This window comes from Thalassophryne amazonica, chromosome 15 (assembly GCF_902500255.1).
Source record: "Thalassophryne amazonica chromosome 15, fThaAma1.1, whole genome shotgun sequence".
In the NCBI taxonomy this organism is placed as follows: domain Eukaryota; kingdom Metazoa; phylum Chordata; class Actinopteri; order Batrachoidiformes; family Batrachoididae; genus Thalassophryne; species Thalassophryne amazonica.
Window position 1 is genome coordinate 81,156,495 of NC_047117.1, and position 15,359 is coordinate 81,171,853.

Below are 15,359 nucleotides of genomic sequence, written 5' to 3' on the forward strand. Positions count from 1 at the left end.
GTGGTGGCCAAAGAGTTAATGCATTTGATTTCAGTGCAGAAGGTTCTTGGTTCAAACCCTACCACATTTCTTCATGTAATGTGGAGTTGCATCAGGAAGGGCATCTGGTGTAAAATTTGTGCCAATTCAACATGGAAATCCACCTTGGATTAGCTGTGGCAACTCTGAGTGCAAGCAAGGGAGCAACCAAAAGGTTTTACTTTTAGTACAGTTAAACAACTGCATATATTCCCTCTGGATCAAATTGTTTGTGACTTAAATTGAAACCGATCCCAGTCAGAGGATTTATTTGGATATGGTAAACCTTGTTTCCATAGATGTAAGTATTCCACCAGAAACAGGGGCAAGAATATTGAAATTTGTCCACTCAGACACAAAGACCCAGTTACCATACCCTCACTCAGGAGTTGGATTCAGAGTAATGATGCCTGTGTACCTTTTGGACCTGGAACTCCAGCTTCACCTTGGAAACCCTTTGATCCAGGAGCATCTGCACATGAATTATGCTCAATTTTGTGCAAAAATGGCCATCAGCACAAAAGTATTAAATTGTGGACTTTAATGTTTACCAGGGCTTCCTGGAGGACCATGTTCTCCCCCTTCTACTTAAGCTAAACAACATTAACATAAACTAAACAAAATTTCAGACTTTACGCTCACTGTGTAAAAGGGACTGTAGTGATTTAATACACAAGTGATTTTTAAAACATCAAACACATCCTTGTGTAATTCTTTATCAGCTCTGACTTGTACTCTGTTTTGATCTTGACTTTGACCTTACCTTTTGGCCCCATAGGTCCAACAGCACCAGCAGGACCAAACTGTCCAGGTTCACCTGGAGAACCTGTCAAGATCACATTTTATTTCAAAGTCCAGACACTTGAGTGGTTAAGTGTGAAATGTGACCAGATATACCTTTCTCTCCTTTTTCTCTTAAGCTTGGTGGTCCGGTCTCTCCACGGGGGCCCATTGGTCCATCACGTCCCTTCTGCCCTGGTTCACCTAACCAGAAAGGAAGACAGAACCCATTTCGTGTCATGTCATAACATGCGCTGAAGAAGCAGAGGACCTGAGTTGATCGAAACATTACCTGCACTTCCCTTTGGCCCCCGTGGACCATCTAACCCTGGATGACCTACTTGCCCAGGAGAACCTGAAAAGAAACATATACAAGTAGTCTACCACGTCTGTAAGGAGAAACACTTTCAAAAAGCTGTGACACAACAGATGCACTTTGTTGTTTTTACCTGGCACACCTGGAAAACCATTATCACCTGCAAAACATTAAGACAACCTCTCTGGATGAGGTTCATGCAGCTTGTGGAGTCTCCAATGTTCTTCAAATTAGGATCATTGCTGATATGTATTGTGGACGTCCACAAATTTCTCACCTTTTGGTCCTTGAGGTCCTGGATCACCTATATCGACACAAGTAGCTCAATGATTGAGATCCATAAGAAGAACAGGACTTTATTTTGTGATTTATGTAAACATACCTTTGAGCCCTGGTTCTCCTTTCAGTGAGTACGCAAAGGTTTCTTAAAACATCAACAAAAGAAATGTTCCTCAGGAGATGTGTGATTATCTTATTTGAACTGACATTGAATAAAACTGATTATTACCTCTTAGAGTGTTGGAGTGGAGCTCTGCCTTGACCAGCTGCTGTATGGTTCTCTGTAGGGCAGAGGTGTCCAGACCCGATTGGCTTCCTGCGCCCATTCCTGGCCCTGAAGACTCCAGGACGATTGCATTATTGGAGTGGCTCAGGGTGGAACCGGAAGTCATTTTGTCAGTGTACTTTGTGTTCAGTGGGTTGATGATATTGATGCCAGAGGAGGCAGAGTGGCGGCTGGTCCTGACTGCTGCAGTGCCGGTGAGGGACTCCAGAGCCTCAACACGGTTTCTGAGGCGTTTGACGTCTTCAGCTGTGAGGTACAGGCCCGTCAACATGTACAGAAAGCCTTTCCTTAATTTTATTCATTTTAATCAATCAGAGATGTCGTTGGGTTGTCTGAGTTAGGATTAGGGTAAGAGGGATGGAGAGGATAAATCTTCTATACCAGAGCTAAGATAAAGGCCAATTTTGCAATGCGCTGGTACATATCAGCATGTTTTAGTTCTACATTGGCACACAGAGACAGAATCAGATTACTTGTGGTCCATGTAACTGCAGCTAGTGTCAGATACAGTACCAGAAAATGTACAAGATCCTTGGAAATGGAAACCATTTCCTCAGGTTGCTTTCTTGTTTCTTTGGTGTCTTTTGTGGGTCAAGTCCACCTCCTGATAGGAAGCACCAAACTCAACCAAATAACCTAAGTTGAGGTGACTTAATAGGGTTTCAAAAAGAAATAGTTTGCACCTTGTCTCATCCTTAGTTATCATGTTACAGGGTAACATATGTCACATATCATAGAATCCAATGGATGTCGACATTGTTTGACCTTTACTTTGGAGACCAAGCATTCTACACAGTCATAACTATTCCATTTATTAATCCTATTAGCTCAACCAATAATTTGCACCACCTTTTACCAAAATTGGAGCAACTTTAACTTTTGACTCCTTACAAACTGAAATTGACCTTTGTCACCATTCTTGCAGTTTTTACCCCATAACTCCAGAACATTCAGTTGTAGATAGTCCAAACTATACTTTTTTGGAATCTTTAAAAATCCAAGTAGCCAGTCGTCTAAAGATAATTTGTGATGAATTTGGTGCTTGGGTCAACATGCATTATTCCAAGACCTCAATGCAGCATTGTAGAAGTTAAAACTTGATTATAGTCTATCTCTGGTGTCTACTATACCATGTCTAAGGGTGTAGTTTGTAAATTGGTGTAGAGACCCCGAGGCTTCATGTGTCAGTGCCTGTTTATGGTCCAACATAAGCCTCGGGGCCTATGTAGGTCTTCTTGTTCTGCTATATGCAGTTCCAAAAAGAGTTACACATTTTGCTGTGTGTTGCTGTCTTGCCCAATGCGATGAGGCCAAAGAGGAGGCCCAGGAGAAGGAGGAGGCAGAGCAGGAAGCCCAGAAGCCATTTCCACCAGCTGCAGCAAGAGCAGACTTCAAAGCCAGATTCATTCCTCTGGATCTCTGAGAAAAAAAATAATAAAAAAAATAAAAAAAATTACATCTCTCTTAATTAAAGCCAAAACTTCATTTTTCATTAAATTTCAATTGAATTCAATTTATTTCATTTATATAGCGCCGAATCACAACAAAGTTTCATCTTGAATTTTCCCACATAGTGGTCATCTTGTAAGTCTCCACAGTTACTAGCTTGTTAGCTGGGTGAAGTTCAAGCAGAGGTGTCAAATCCAGCTTCAGAAAGTAAAAGTCCAGCCACGTATTTGTTCCATCTTCCCAATAAACCAGCTGATTGTAATTAGTTCAGCTCTTCAGGCCGGTGGATGAGCTAATTATTGAGATCACCTGTTTTAGGTGCACAGGTAGAAGCAACACATGGGAGGGTTTTTACTTTCTGAAGCCGGATCTGACACTTCTGAGTGCAAGTATAAGCAAACAGCATGTTTAGATGGAAGACAACTTATATGAGCGTTTTAATCATAGTTGTTCATAATTTTCACAGTTTATCTTGCATCCATTAACCATCCCTATTTTCTTTTTTTTTAACTGGCGCTCATGATGGCAGCCACCTCCACTAACCATCCAGCAGGTGGCAGCATGTCTTTTGGATATTACATAGCCAAAACAAAGTTATTCTTCAATTGGTCTTTTGCTTGCAATGGATTCGGACACCATTACGGTTCTGTTGCTGTTAGATCTCAGTGCTGCATTTGGTACCACGGACCATCATATTCGACTTGATAGGCTGGAGAATCATTTTGGGATTACTGGGAGTGCCCTTGCGTGGTAGACGTCATACCTGACCAGTCGTTCTCACTGTGTTTTGTACAATCACACTACCTCGAACCTTAGTGACATGAAATTTCCACAGGTTTCCATCTTAGGCCCTCTGCTTTTTTCCCTTTATATAGCACCCCTTGGACACATATTGTGGCGTTTTGGGGTTACCTTTCACTGCTATGCTGATGATACTCAGTTATACATGCTGATAACTGCTGGTAATCTCATCCACATAAAATCCTTAAAAGATTGCCTTGGATCAGTGAGAAGCTGGATGTCTAGCAACTTCCTGCTTTTAAATTCTGATAAGACTGAAATGATGGTTCTTGGTCCAGTAAGACATCCGCATCAATTTGACCAGTTAACGCTTAGGCTAGGCTCGTGTGTCATACATCACACTGACAAAGTGAGGAACCTTGGGGCAATTTTTGATCCTACATTGTCCTTTGACCTCCACATTAGAGATATTACAAGGACTGCTTTCTTTATTTTCTCCTTATTTTTGACACAAAGCAGAAAGTTCGACCACATTACATCCATTTTTGTATCTCTTCACTGGCTTCCTGTCCCATTGAGATCAGATTTTAAGGTTCTGCTACTAGCCTATAAATTGTTCACGGACTGTCACCTCCCTACCTAGTTGACCTAATTAAACCTTACGTACCAGCCTGGGCTTTGCATTCTCAGGATGCAGGATTACTTTGTGTCCCTAGGGTGAATAAAAACTCTGCGGGTCACAGAGCTTTCTCTTATCATGCCCCTGTTCTGTGGAATGATCTCCCTGCATCAATAAAACAGTCAGATTCTGTACAGACTTTCAAGTCCAGACTTAAGACGCACTTATTTTCCCTTTCGTATGGCTAGCATACTGGCATAGTATGTTATTATGCTTTTTACTCTTTTAATTCATTTTATTAGGAAACGGGGTGGGCCGCAGCCTCAACTCTATCTAAATTCTGGGTCTTTTAGTGAAACTTAGGGCTAGTAGCTGGCGATCACCTTAGTATTTCTTCTGTTGTTCTTGTTGCTTAATGCTGACAAATTACACTGTATTTGTCTTTCTGATGCTTAATTCTTTTTTTTCTTTTCTCTCTGTTTGAGGTGCGGCTCCATCCAGAGATGGGTGTGGTGTCTGCTTTGGAAGCCCTCCTGTCCTGTGCACTGGCAACGTTTCCTCTATATTTTGTAATTTCTATCGGTAGCATGGCCCAGGAAGAGGGTCACCCCTGTGAGTCTGGTCTGCGTGAGATGTCTTCCTCAGAGGGAGTTTTTCTTTACCAGTGTCACCTGTATGCTTGCTCTGGGGGTTGGTAAGGTTAGACCTTACTTGTGTGAAGCGCCTTGAGGCAACTTTTTTGTGATTTGACGCTGTATAAATGAAAATAATTTGAAATTGAATTTGAATTGATCCGATGCATCAAAGTTAGAATTTGTCCTCATTATGTGCCTGATTTACTAAGATCTCATATAACGAGTACTAAATTGTGTAGGCATCCTTAAATTTTGCACGTTGTGTTGGTGAAAGTTTTGCAGATAATTTACTAAGAATAAGTGCGCAAATAACAGCAGGTGTTAACATAATATCGACAGCATTATGCAGATGACGATTTAGCATGTATTACTGACCATAATCACAAAATGAAATTCACTCAGCCACTTGCTGGTGTGTGCAAAATAACACAAACACACACATTTTAACTACAAATGTTACTGAGTGAACAATTACCAAATAAAAAATGAATCGGCCATGAAAATGGTTTGTTATTCCACTGGAGGTGCAAGGTGTGTGGCACCAGCCCGGATTTAACTGCTGGGGAATAACACCGCCACCCCACCCCCCACTTTACCTTTAGAAAATCATGACCGATATGTTTTTATCTGCTTGTTTGTGATTTTTTATTTATTTAATTTAGCGAGTTACAAGATGATAGTGTATATTGTTTTTCTGTTATTGCCTACACAAGCAGACTGGCATGGATTAACTTTATGTCCTACATTTATGGTGTCCAAGTCCAACACCAGTGAGGGACGGATGGAGCGTGAGATCGATAGACGGATCGGTGCAGCATCTGCAGTGATGCGGTCACTGTATCGGACCATCGTGGTGAAGAGAGAGCTGAGTAGGGGGGCAAAGCTCTCGATTTACCGATCGATCTACGTTCCGATCCTCACCTATGGTCATGAGATTTGGCTCATGACCGAAAGAACGAGATCGCGAATACAAGCGGCCGAGATGAGTTTCCTCTGCAGGGTGGCTGGGCGCTCCCTTAGGGATAGGGTGAGGAGCTCGGTCACTCGGGAGGAGCTCGGAGTCGAGCCGCTGCTCCTCCACGTCGAAAGGAGTCAGTTGAGGTGGCTCGGGCATCTTTTCCGGATGCCCCCTGGACGCCTCGCTGGAGAGGTGTTCTGGGCACGTCCCATTGGGAGGAGGCCCCGGGGAAGACCCAGGACACGCTGGAGGGACTACATCTCTCGGCTGGCTTGGGAACGCCTTGGGGTTCCCCTGGAGGAGCTGGGGGAGGTGTGTGTGGATGGGGAGGTCTGGGCGGCTTTGCTTGAGCTGCTGCCCCCGCGACCCGACTCCGGATAAAGCGGAAGAAAATGGATGGATGGATGGATGGAAGTCCAACACAGATACTCGTATTGGCAAACACTTTAAACACAATAAACACTGTAAAATGTCAAAAGTGTTTACTTAAATTAACCTGCCTGCAAACACTGCTGGTAACAACCACTTCCATCAAACATGAATGGTTCCTAAAACAGCAATAATCGCTCAGAAAATATATGATTATCATTCAGAAATGCAGAGTGTACATTACCTGCCGAGGTGGCTTTATCTTTTGTGGCAGTTTTTCCATTCCAAGCTTTGAAGAATAAAACATTTAAATGTTAACGAAGACAAATGTTGGAAGTTGAAAGCTTTGCTGTATGTATTTACAATCTTTTGCTTCATCTGCTGTGCAGGCAGACAGCTTCTGTGTCTTTGTCTTCAACAGGTCATCGGAGTAGGCAGCTGGAAGATACAAAAATAATATTATTTTCAGTATGACACAGTTAACATGAACATCACTGTATTAATTAAAATCAAGCAAGATATTTTAATTTTTATTTTAAATTCATTTAAATGATTAATAATCACATTAACTGGCATATCTCTACGATAATTCTACAAGATCCAAATATATGTGTTTGTTGTGTGTTAGTCTGTCTGGGAAAAACTCAAAAACCACACAACATTGGGTTGTCTTTTTTTTTTTCCAGGCCACATGTAAAATTATGCAAAGATCTGCAGTAAGCATTATCAAAGCAAAATTGTAATTCCAAGTATGTGTTTTTTAAAAGCATATCATAAATTCCGTTGCTCACAATCGAGGCACTCAGCTCATGCTAATGTTAGCCCATTAGCGTCTTGTGTTATGTGACTCCTGTTAATGGATCGATGGATACAATGACAGCAGCACTTGAAAAGGCGAGTGAAGAATCGGTGTGTTTGGGTTTGCGATTTTCTTGGATCTAGACTAAGATCCAGTCTTTTAATAACTTCCTGGACTTGGCTGTAAAAAGTGTATCTGTATGTAGTGAAAGTGTTGGATGCTAACCCGTGACCTCAGGTGATGACTGAAGATCTTTGGTATCAAGTTTCTTTGGTGGATCTCTTGCGTCCTGCTGGAATGACTTTTCACCAAATGAGGGGTTACTTAGTGAGACAAAGATGAGTGTTGCTTGCATTTGGAAGGAGCATCAGCTACAACATTTTGGCCGCGTTGCACATTTCTCTGTGCATGACCCAGGTGCATGAGTGATGAGGACCCCAATGGCTGGAGAGTCCAAGGACACACCCACGCTTCACCTGGCTGAGGTAGATTGATGGATATTTTAGAGATGTAGGAATGAACCAGTTGTCTGCTTGGGTAGTTGCCATCCAGGACCCAAGGCAGTTCCATTATGTCTTGGATGTGGCAAAGTGTGACACCAGCGCATGTTCCTAGACTGCACTTGACTTTAACCTCAAACTGGAGGTGACTATCTACAAGATGGTTGAAATTAAATTAAAATGTAAACCCTAAAACCATGGTTTGAACATTTGCTCAACCCTGCTGGTAAATCATCCCTTTTACAGCCAGCTGGCTTTAAACAGCATGACCATCCATCCATCGATTTTCTATACCCGCTTACTCCAATTAAGGGTCATAGATGGGCTGGAGCCTATTTTAGTAAGCAAAATATTAAGTTGTTGAATAAATATTAAACCAAATCACTGTACAAGTGCACTGTTACAACCCCAGCTGCTGTGCACTTGTTGTAGTATTTGCAGTAGTAGTACTTCACAGTACCAGCGGGTGCCACAGACATGCAGTGTTTCCTCGTATCTTTGGCCGTCACCAGCCGCCCCGCCTCCTTTTCTATCAGCACCTCGTCGTTCGCCGGGCTGCCGGGTGTCACTGGGAGAAAGAAAATTAAAGAATGGAATCCAGACATGATTTAGGGACACAAACTCACCTAAACTAGCACTATATACAAAAAACTGTATATGCAAACACTGTTTAAACCTCATGAGATATATTTGCATTGTAAAAATCTGCTGTGGAATCTCTGATCCCAGTGCCAGACGCATTTTTCAGCACACCATAAACTGTGAAAGAAATGAAACTAAAGATTACAGAACACTCAGATTTTGTTCTCACATTCTGAGAAATGTTTCTTGTTAAATCTCTCCAGTTGCTTGCTGTCACAAAATATATATATAAATGTAGCACTTTTGTTTTTGATCCCATTTTAAATGCACTGAAATAAAAGATATAAGAATTATTTTATGCAGACAAAAGACTTCCCCCCCCTCAAATTTTGTTTACATTTTTGTTCAAATGCATATTTATGAGCACTTCACCGACACTGAAAGTCATCAAATGAGCATTCATTGAACGAGCAGCAGCTCTGGTGGACATTCCTGCAGTCAGCATGACAGTTTACACAGGCTACATCAAAATGTGTGTGAGATGTCTGTGGCATTGTTTTTTTTTTTTTTTTCAGATTTTTGCAAATTAACAATGAAAAAACTAAGATATCACATGTACATAAGTTTTCACAGTCTTTGCCATGAAGCTCAAAATTGAGTTCAGGTGCATCCTGTTTCCACTGATCATCCTTGAGATGTTTCTGCAGCTTAATTTGAGTCCACCTGGGGTAAAGTCAGTTGATCGGACATGATTTGGAAAGACATACACCTGTCTACATATAAGGTCCCACAGCTGACAGTCAGAGCATAAACCAAGCATGAAGTCAAAGGAATTGTCTGTAGACCTCTGTGACAGGATTGTCTCGAGGCACAAATCTGGGGAAGGGTACAGAAACATTTCTGCTGCTTTGAAGGTCCCAATGAGCACAGTGGCTTCCATCATCCATAAATGGAAGATATTCGGATCCACCAGGACTCTTCCTAGAGCTGGCCGCCCATCTAAACAGGGATCGAGCGAGAAGGACCTTAGTCAGGGAGGTGACCAAGAACCTGATGGTTACTCTGTCAGAGCTCCAGCATACCTCTGTGGAGAAAGGAGAACCTTCCAGAAGACCAACCATCTCTGCAGCAATCTCCCAATCAGGTCTGTATGGTAGAGTGGCCAGACAGAAGCCACTCCTTAGTAAAAGGCACATGGCAGCCCACCTGGAGGCACCTGAAGGACTCTCAGACCATGAAAAACAAAATACTCTGGTCTGATGAGACAAAGATTGAACTCTTTGGTGTGAATGCCAGATGTCATGTTTGGAGGAAACCAGGCACCATCCCTACAGTGAATCATGGTGGTGGCAGCATCATCCTGTGGGGATATTTTTCAACAGTAGGAACTGGGAGACTAGTCAGAATTGAGGGAAAGATGAATGCAACAATGTACAGAGACATCCTGGATGAAAACCTTCTCCAGAGGGCTCTTGACCTCAGACTGGGGTGATGTTTCATTTTTCAGCAGGACAATGACCCTAAACACACACCCAAGATATCAAAGGAGTGGCTTCAGGACAACTCTGTGAATGTCCTTGAATGGCCCAGCCAGAGCCCAGACCTGAATTTGATTGAACATCTCTGGAGAGATCTGAAAATGGCTGTGCACCGACGCTACCCACCCAAGCTTGAGAGGTGCTGCAAAGAGTAATGGACAAAACTACCCTAAGATAGGTGCACCAAGCTTGTGGCATCATATTCAAGAGGACTTGAGGCTCTATTTGCTGCCAAAGGTGCATCAACAAAGTATTGAGCAAAGGGTGTGAATACTTATGTACGCGTGCTTTCTGTTTCTTTTTATTCTTAATAAATTTGCAAAAATTTTAAAAAACAAAAGTTTTTCATGTTGTCATTATGGGGTGTTGTGAGTAGAATTTTGAGGGGAAAAATAAATGTACTCCATTTGGGAATAAGGCTGTAACATAACAAAATGTGGAAAAGGTGAAGTGTCGTGAATACTTTCCAGACGACTGTATAACTGACCTGACTGGTAAAGAGTGGAGGTGGCTGACAGGTTGTTGGTGTTGGTGTTGAAGCCACAGCTGCTGCTTCCACCACCTCCAGACCAAATACTGCCATAGTAATCTGATAGAGATGAAATCACATAGACAAATGGAAAACTGAATACTAAGAGCATATGACTACATCTACAGCGCACACAAGGAAAATAAATTGAAAACAACCAACCACACATGTGCTGGTCAACATGTAGAAACACCGAATAAACTAGTACTGGTGTGAGGGTCTGATTTTATCACATTCCAAGGAATTCCCACCAATGTGCTCTTTTCACCTTGCTTTCCATTAGGAATTCCACAGTGACACACTCATTTTCACAGTTCCAAATCCTGGCAGAAATATGCTCAGTTATTAAATGATGTGTTCCTGTATGCATTTCCTATAGATAAAGGCTGTGTGATGTGACTCGTCTTCTGTCCCACATATATTATAATTCTATAGATGATTGATGGACGTGCTGTAACTCTACCTGTGTTAGAGCTCTCAGACGTGGTCCTGGTGTCCACGCTGGCTTTCTTGGGGATCGGCAGCGTGTTGTCAGGAGAGAGCTTCAGATCACTGAGCTCCATCCCTGTACAGCAGATGAGAGTGAACAAGCATTCACCAGTACACGAGCCCTATTCCAGTTACTTCTTGAAATTTAATTTGGCAACATTTCATGCACAACCCAAAAAGGTGGCAGAGTTTAATTAGGTATTAGATATATGTGGATGTGACTTGGTGAGTCTTACTCACAACTTGCTGTTGGAGAAGCAGTCTGAAGTCTGACTCTGATTTCACGCTCTTAAACAGAGGAAGTAGTTTGTTAAATGTCTTCCTTATGGGGACAGTCTACATTGGCATGGATTTAAAAGTGGAGAATCACAATGACTGATCCCTCCCATTGGACAAAAGGGGGTCACTGAATGGTTTGAGTATAAAAATTGTATGTTAGAATACACTACACCATCATCAAAATACAATGAGTCAACATCTTTTGGAAGAGGGGTGTTCCATCCCTCCAGCAGAGTTCTAGGCAGTTGTAGACTCAGTACCGAGGCAACTCTGAAGTTGTTCTGGTAGCACCTGTTGGCCCAACATCTTGCCAAGATACTTCTAATGTTATAAATTGGTATTTTCTGCAGTGTGTCACTCATCTCTTTGCATTTGGGTTTTGAAAGAAGAGGCTGAATGTTGTCATTTAATCAGTAGTCAAGGGTTTAGCCTGCCACTCAGAAGACTAGAGTTCAATTCCGATAGAAGCTACCTCCGTTTGTGTCCTTGGACAAGACACTTTATCTGCATCATCCCAGCCCAAACCAAATGTAATATAAATAGGTACCATACAGTATTCAAGGGTTTGCATCCACCCAGGAAAACACTGACTGTGTCCACCACGAGGTGATGGATGATAGACAGTTGACTGGAACTTACAGAACTGTTGCTATTAACATTACCCATGAATGAGTTGGGAAAGTAACCTGCAGTGGACTGATGACCTGTCCAGGAGGAGTTGTAGACTTTCATCTTCTTTGTGCTACGGTATTCAGGGATTGGCCTGATGGGCCTCAGGGCAGCTACAGGACTGCCTTATTCTTCAGACAGACAATGATATGGCTGCAACAGTAGGGGATGATGTTCCATAATTTGCAACCCGACTGTGTGTAGGTGTATTTCTCATCTGAAAGGTGGAAGAGAAGGCATTAGAGATGAGTCAAGATCTGGGCTGTAGCATTTGCCTCCACCCAGGAAAACACTGACTGTGTCCACCACGAGGTGATGGATGATAGACACTTGACTGGAATTTACAGACCTGTTACTGTTAACATTTCCCATAAATGAGCTGAGTATGTTCTAATAAAAGAAAGTGGAACGGCAAAGGTTTCTGCTTGGTTGGCACCACACTTTCTGACTTCTAGGACTGATTGTGTCAATGGGCTAATTTTAAAGCAGGTCCAACTGACTGTATGGATTTTTTTAAACCCATGCTGAGTGCATGATCTGTTTAGGATTAATGGAAATAAACAATATATTGGCAGCACGGTGGCTTAGTGGTTAGCACTGTTGACTCACAGCAAGAAGGTCATGGGATTGATTCCCACATGTGGCCTTTCTGTGTTTGAGTTTACATGTTCTCCCTGTGTTTGCGTGGGCTTCCTGTGGGTGCTCCATTTTTCTCCCACATTAAAGACATTTAGGTCAGGTGGATTGGAAACTTTATAATTGTCCAGGTCTCCCTTGCAAAAGAGGTCTTGATCTCAATGGGACTAACCTGGTTAAATAAAGGTCAAATTAAATATGTAACCTTAGATTGGGAATGCACAAGTGTTGACCACAAAAGGGACTGTGTTAAAACTACCAGCAAAGAAATTCACTGCAGACTGGGCAACATTATTTGACTCAAAGATTACCATTTGGCTGAATTATTTCCAAACTTTCTCTACCTTTGCTCTCAGTTCTCCCTCTTTTGGTATAGCTTGCAGTTGCATTTGAAATTCCTGGAAAACAAAAACAAAACCCACTACATTGTCATTTTAGGAACATTTGTAAATTTCAGATTATAATCTGAGATTAGAATGGTTACCATATTGCTTGGTCGTGATTTCTGGAGAAGAGTCACCACTTGAACTTCCTAAAGTGTGACAATCCAAATGATCATTTTATCATGCCTACAAAGACAATATTTTCAAATGGTCGGTGGAAGCAGTGGTGGGCACAGCTAATCTGAAAATTAACTTTGTTAATAATAACTAATACACTAACTGAAAAGCTAACTGTGATAACGCTACCCCAAGAAACTGCTATGAAGCTACCGCTAACTGCTAACCTTTATTATATGAATTTAGCTTTGGCTTGGTTTTTCTGGCCCTAAAACCCTGAAAGACCGACTTGAAGAGCTGAAATTTAACATGAAGGTTCCCAAAAAGGTTTAGTATACCAAAATTAGAGGATGATGATGTACGTACATCAAAATTTAATGAAGATATTAAACAGTAGTTTCCATCCAACACGCAGTTTATTCACAGTTCAGAAAGTATGAATAAAAAATATTAAGAAAGAAAAAAAAAAAACCACATGGAAAATAATTTTAATAACTGAATGCATTTACTCTAGCTTGATGTCCTGTTCCTCCATCGCCTCGAGGCGATGCTCTTTGCCTTCGCGCATTGTGTTGATTTAGCTGCTTGTATTAGCGTTTATGCTCCGACAGGAACAAATGTCAGATTTTAGGGTTTACAAACCATTAAACTTTCTTTTATTTTTAAAGTTAGCTGATTGAAGGTTAGGTGAACTAAATTTAGTGGAAGCTAATTGGTTTAGGAATGGCTTTCAAAGTTATCTGAAAAGCTAATCTGCTAACAGAAAAGTTAGCTTCATTAATTGTTAGCTGATTAGCTGAAGTGTGCCCACCACTGGGTAGAACTGAAGGAAAACAGTGTAAAGCCATTGACATCTGGACTCGGACTAACCATCAAAGACCTTTGAGTGCTTTGCAGCCAACATGGACGTGACCTTCTTCTCCATTGTAAGAGGTGAGTACTTTTTGGCAGAAGTCGATCCCTTCTTTGCATCTCCAGACCCTCCTGAGCTGTAGCTGGCCTTGGTCACTGTGGACACTCTCACAACACCTAAGCTCCCGTCCCTTCTTCCATCTCCAGAACCAGTTACCAGTGAAGAGGACATGTTGTTGGAAGACTCCACCTGCAGGCTAAACCCAGCTTCTAAATCCTCAGAAGCTGACCCGTTAAATCCATCTGATGACAGCCCTGATGTCGTGATGCAGATACCTCCAGTTTTCTTGCCGGCTTCACTGGAGGTCCTGGATGGGACCAGAACTGAGCTGCTGGTGCTCCAGAAGCCTCGTGATGAAGCTCCTCCACCTGATCTTCCTGCAGTCAGCGGATCAGCTAGAAGAAAAGACAGGAAGGCGAGTGGTGGATTTTGATGGATTCTGTTTTCCTGAGGATTTAAATGCTGCAAGACCGCACTGGTTTAATACATATTTGTCACATATTTCAACTTTTTTTTTTTAACTCATCAAATTACATTCCACCAGATGCCTCTGCTTGCCTGGAATGGGGCCTGAACATAATGCACCATGCACCATGCACATGCAGTTATGTCCAAAGATATTTGGACAAAAAATATATATTTTTGGATCAATCACAGCATGTTAGAGTTGAATGTAAATCATGAACATGTTGTAGTGCTCCCTGACCTTTGTCTCCTGCAGCAGCTCTGACAGTCTGGCCTGTAGTTAGTTAGATGGTCCATCCAGTGCAAACTGCTTCAAAACACCTGCAGCATTTTTAAATGAGTGGAAGACAAACTGTTTAAGAAAAAAGTCAGCACATTAACTGGGATTGTCATTGTAGCTTCAGGCTGTTTGTGCAGTGAGTCACAGGCTTTCATTTTTTGTGAAAGTCATTTTTCTTTCCTTTGTACCAACATCACCTGCAGAAATGCCCTTTACAGAAAAAAAAAAAAAATTCTCTGCAGTTCTTTGTTCACCTGATGAATGCAGCTTTTCAGAATGTGCACCCACAAACCATTACTCAGCTGAAAACAACGCTGAAATTTGAGTCGAGGCAGAAAATGTTTGGAAAAACATAAAGGAAATTGTCCATATATATATTTTTCCAAACATGTTTTTCCTAAAATGCTAATTTTTGAGAATAACATTAATTTACAAAAACTGATATACATTGTGTTATTTTAAAGCACAGGTGTTTCCGGAGCATTTATATAAGGGAAAGTAATGATAATAATGATAATAGTAGTTTGTGTATCATAATTTATACAGAGATTGCACCTTGAAATACTTTATATTTGAGAAACTACAAACTAATTAAAATGAAAAGAACAGTGACACATCTGATATACAAACCAGAGATTTGGAACCTCAACACAAAAACAAACATTAAAGACGATACTATTACCATTGTTTTTGAAAGCTGTGGGAGCTTTGTTTATGTTAGTATATTTGT

The 15,359-nt window shown here is 41.5% G+C and overlaps 1 protein-coding gene across 1 annotated transcript in view; it reads right to left on the reverse strand.

Moving 5' to 3' along the window:
* Positions 1-14,925, reverse strand: part of LOC117526648 (collagen alpha-1(XVII) chain-like) — a 29,554-nt gene extending 14,629 nt beyond the window's left edge. The window contains exons 1-18 of the mRNA XM_034188703.1: positions 14,591-14,925; positions 13,842-14,279; positions 12,956-13,003; positions 12,816-12,869; positions 11,128-11,175; positions 10,862-10,963; positions 10,357-10,458; positions 8,210-8,317; positions 6,814-6,888; positions 6,695-6,739; positions 2,976-3,098; positions 1,623-1,925; positions 1,497-1,538; positions 1,392-1,418; positions 1,248-1,274; positions 1,091-1,153; positions 916-1,002; positions 782-844 (exon numbers count right to left, since the gene is read on the reverse strand). Of these exons, the coding sequence (XP_034044594.1) occupies positions 782-844; positions 916-1,002; positions 1,091-1,153; positions 1,248-1,274; positions 1,392-1,418; positions 1,497-1,538; positions 1,623-1,925; positions 2,976-3,098; positions 6,695-6,739; positions 6,814-6,888; positions 8,210-8,317; positions 10,357-10,458; positions 10,862-10,963; positions 11,128-11,175; positions 12,816-12,869; positions 12,956-13,003; positions 13,842-14,055 (1,531 nt within the window). The 5' untranslated portion in view covers positions 14,056-14,279; positions 14,591-14,925. The remainder of the gene's footprint in view (positions 1-781; positions 845-915; positions 1,003-1,090; positions 1,154-1,247; positions 1,275-1,391; positions 1,419-1,496; positions 1,539-1,622; positions 1,926-2,975; positions 3,099-6,694; positions 6,740-6,813; positions 6,889-8,209; positions 8,318-10,356; positions 10,459-10,861; positions 10,964-11,127; positions 11,176-12,815; positions 12,870-12,955; positions 13,004-13,841; positions 14,280-14,590) is intronic.
* Positions 14,926-15,359: the final 434 nt, after the last annotated feature.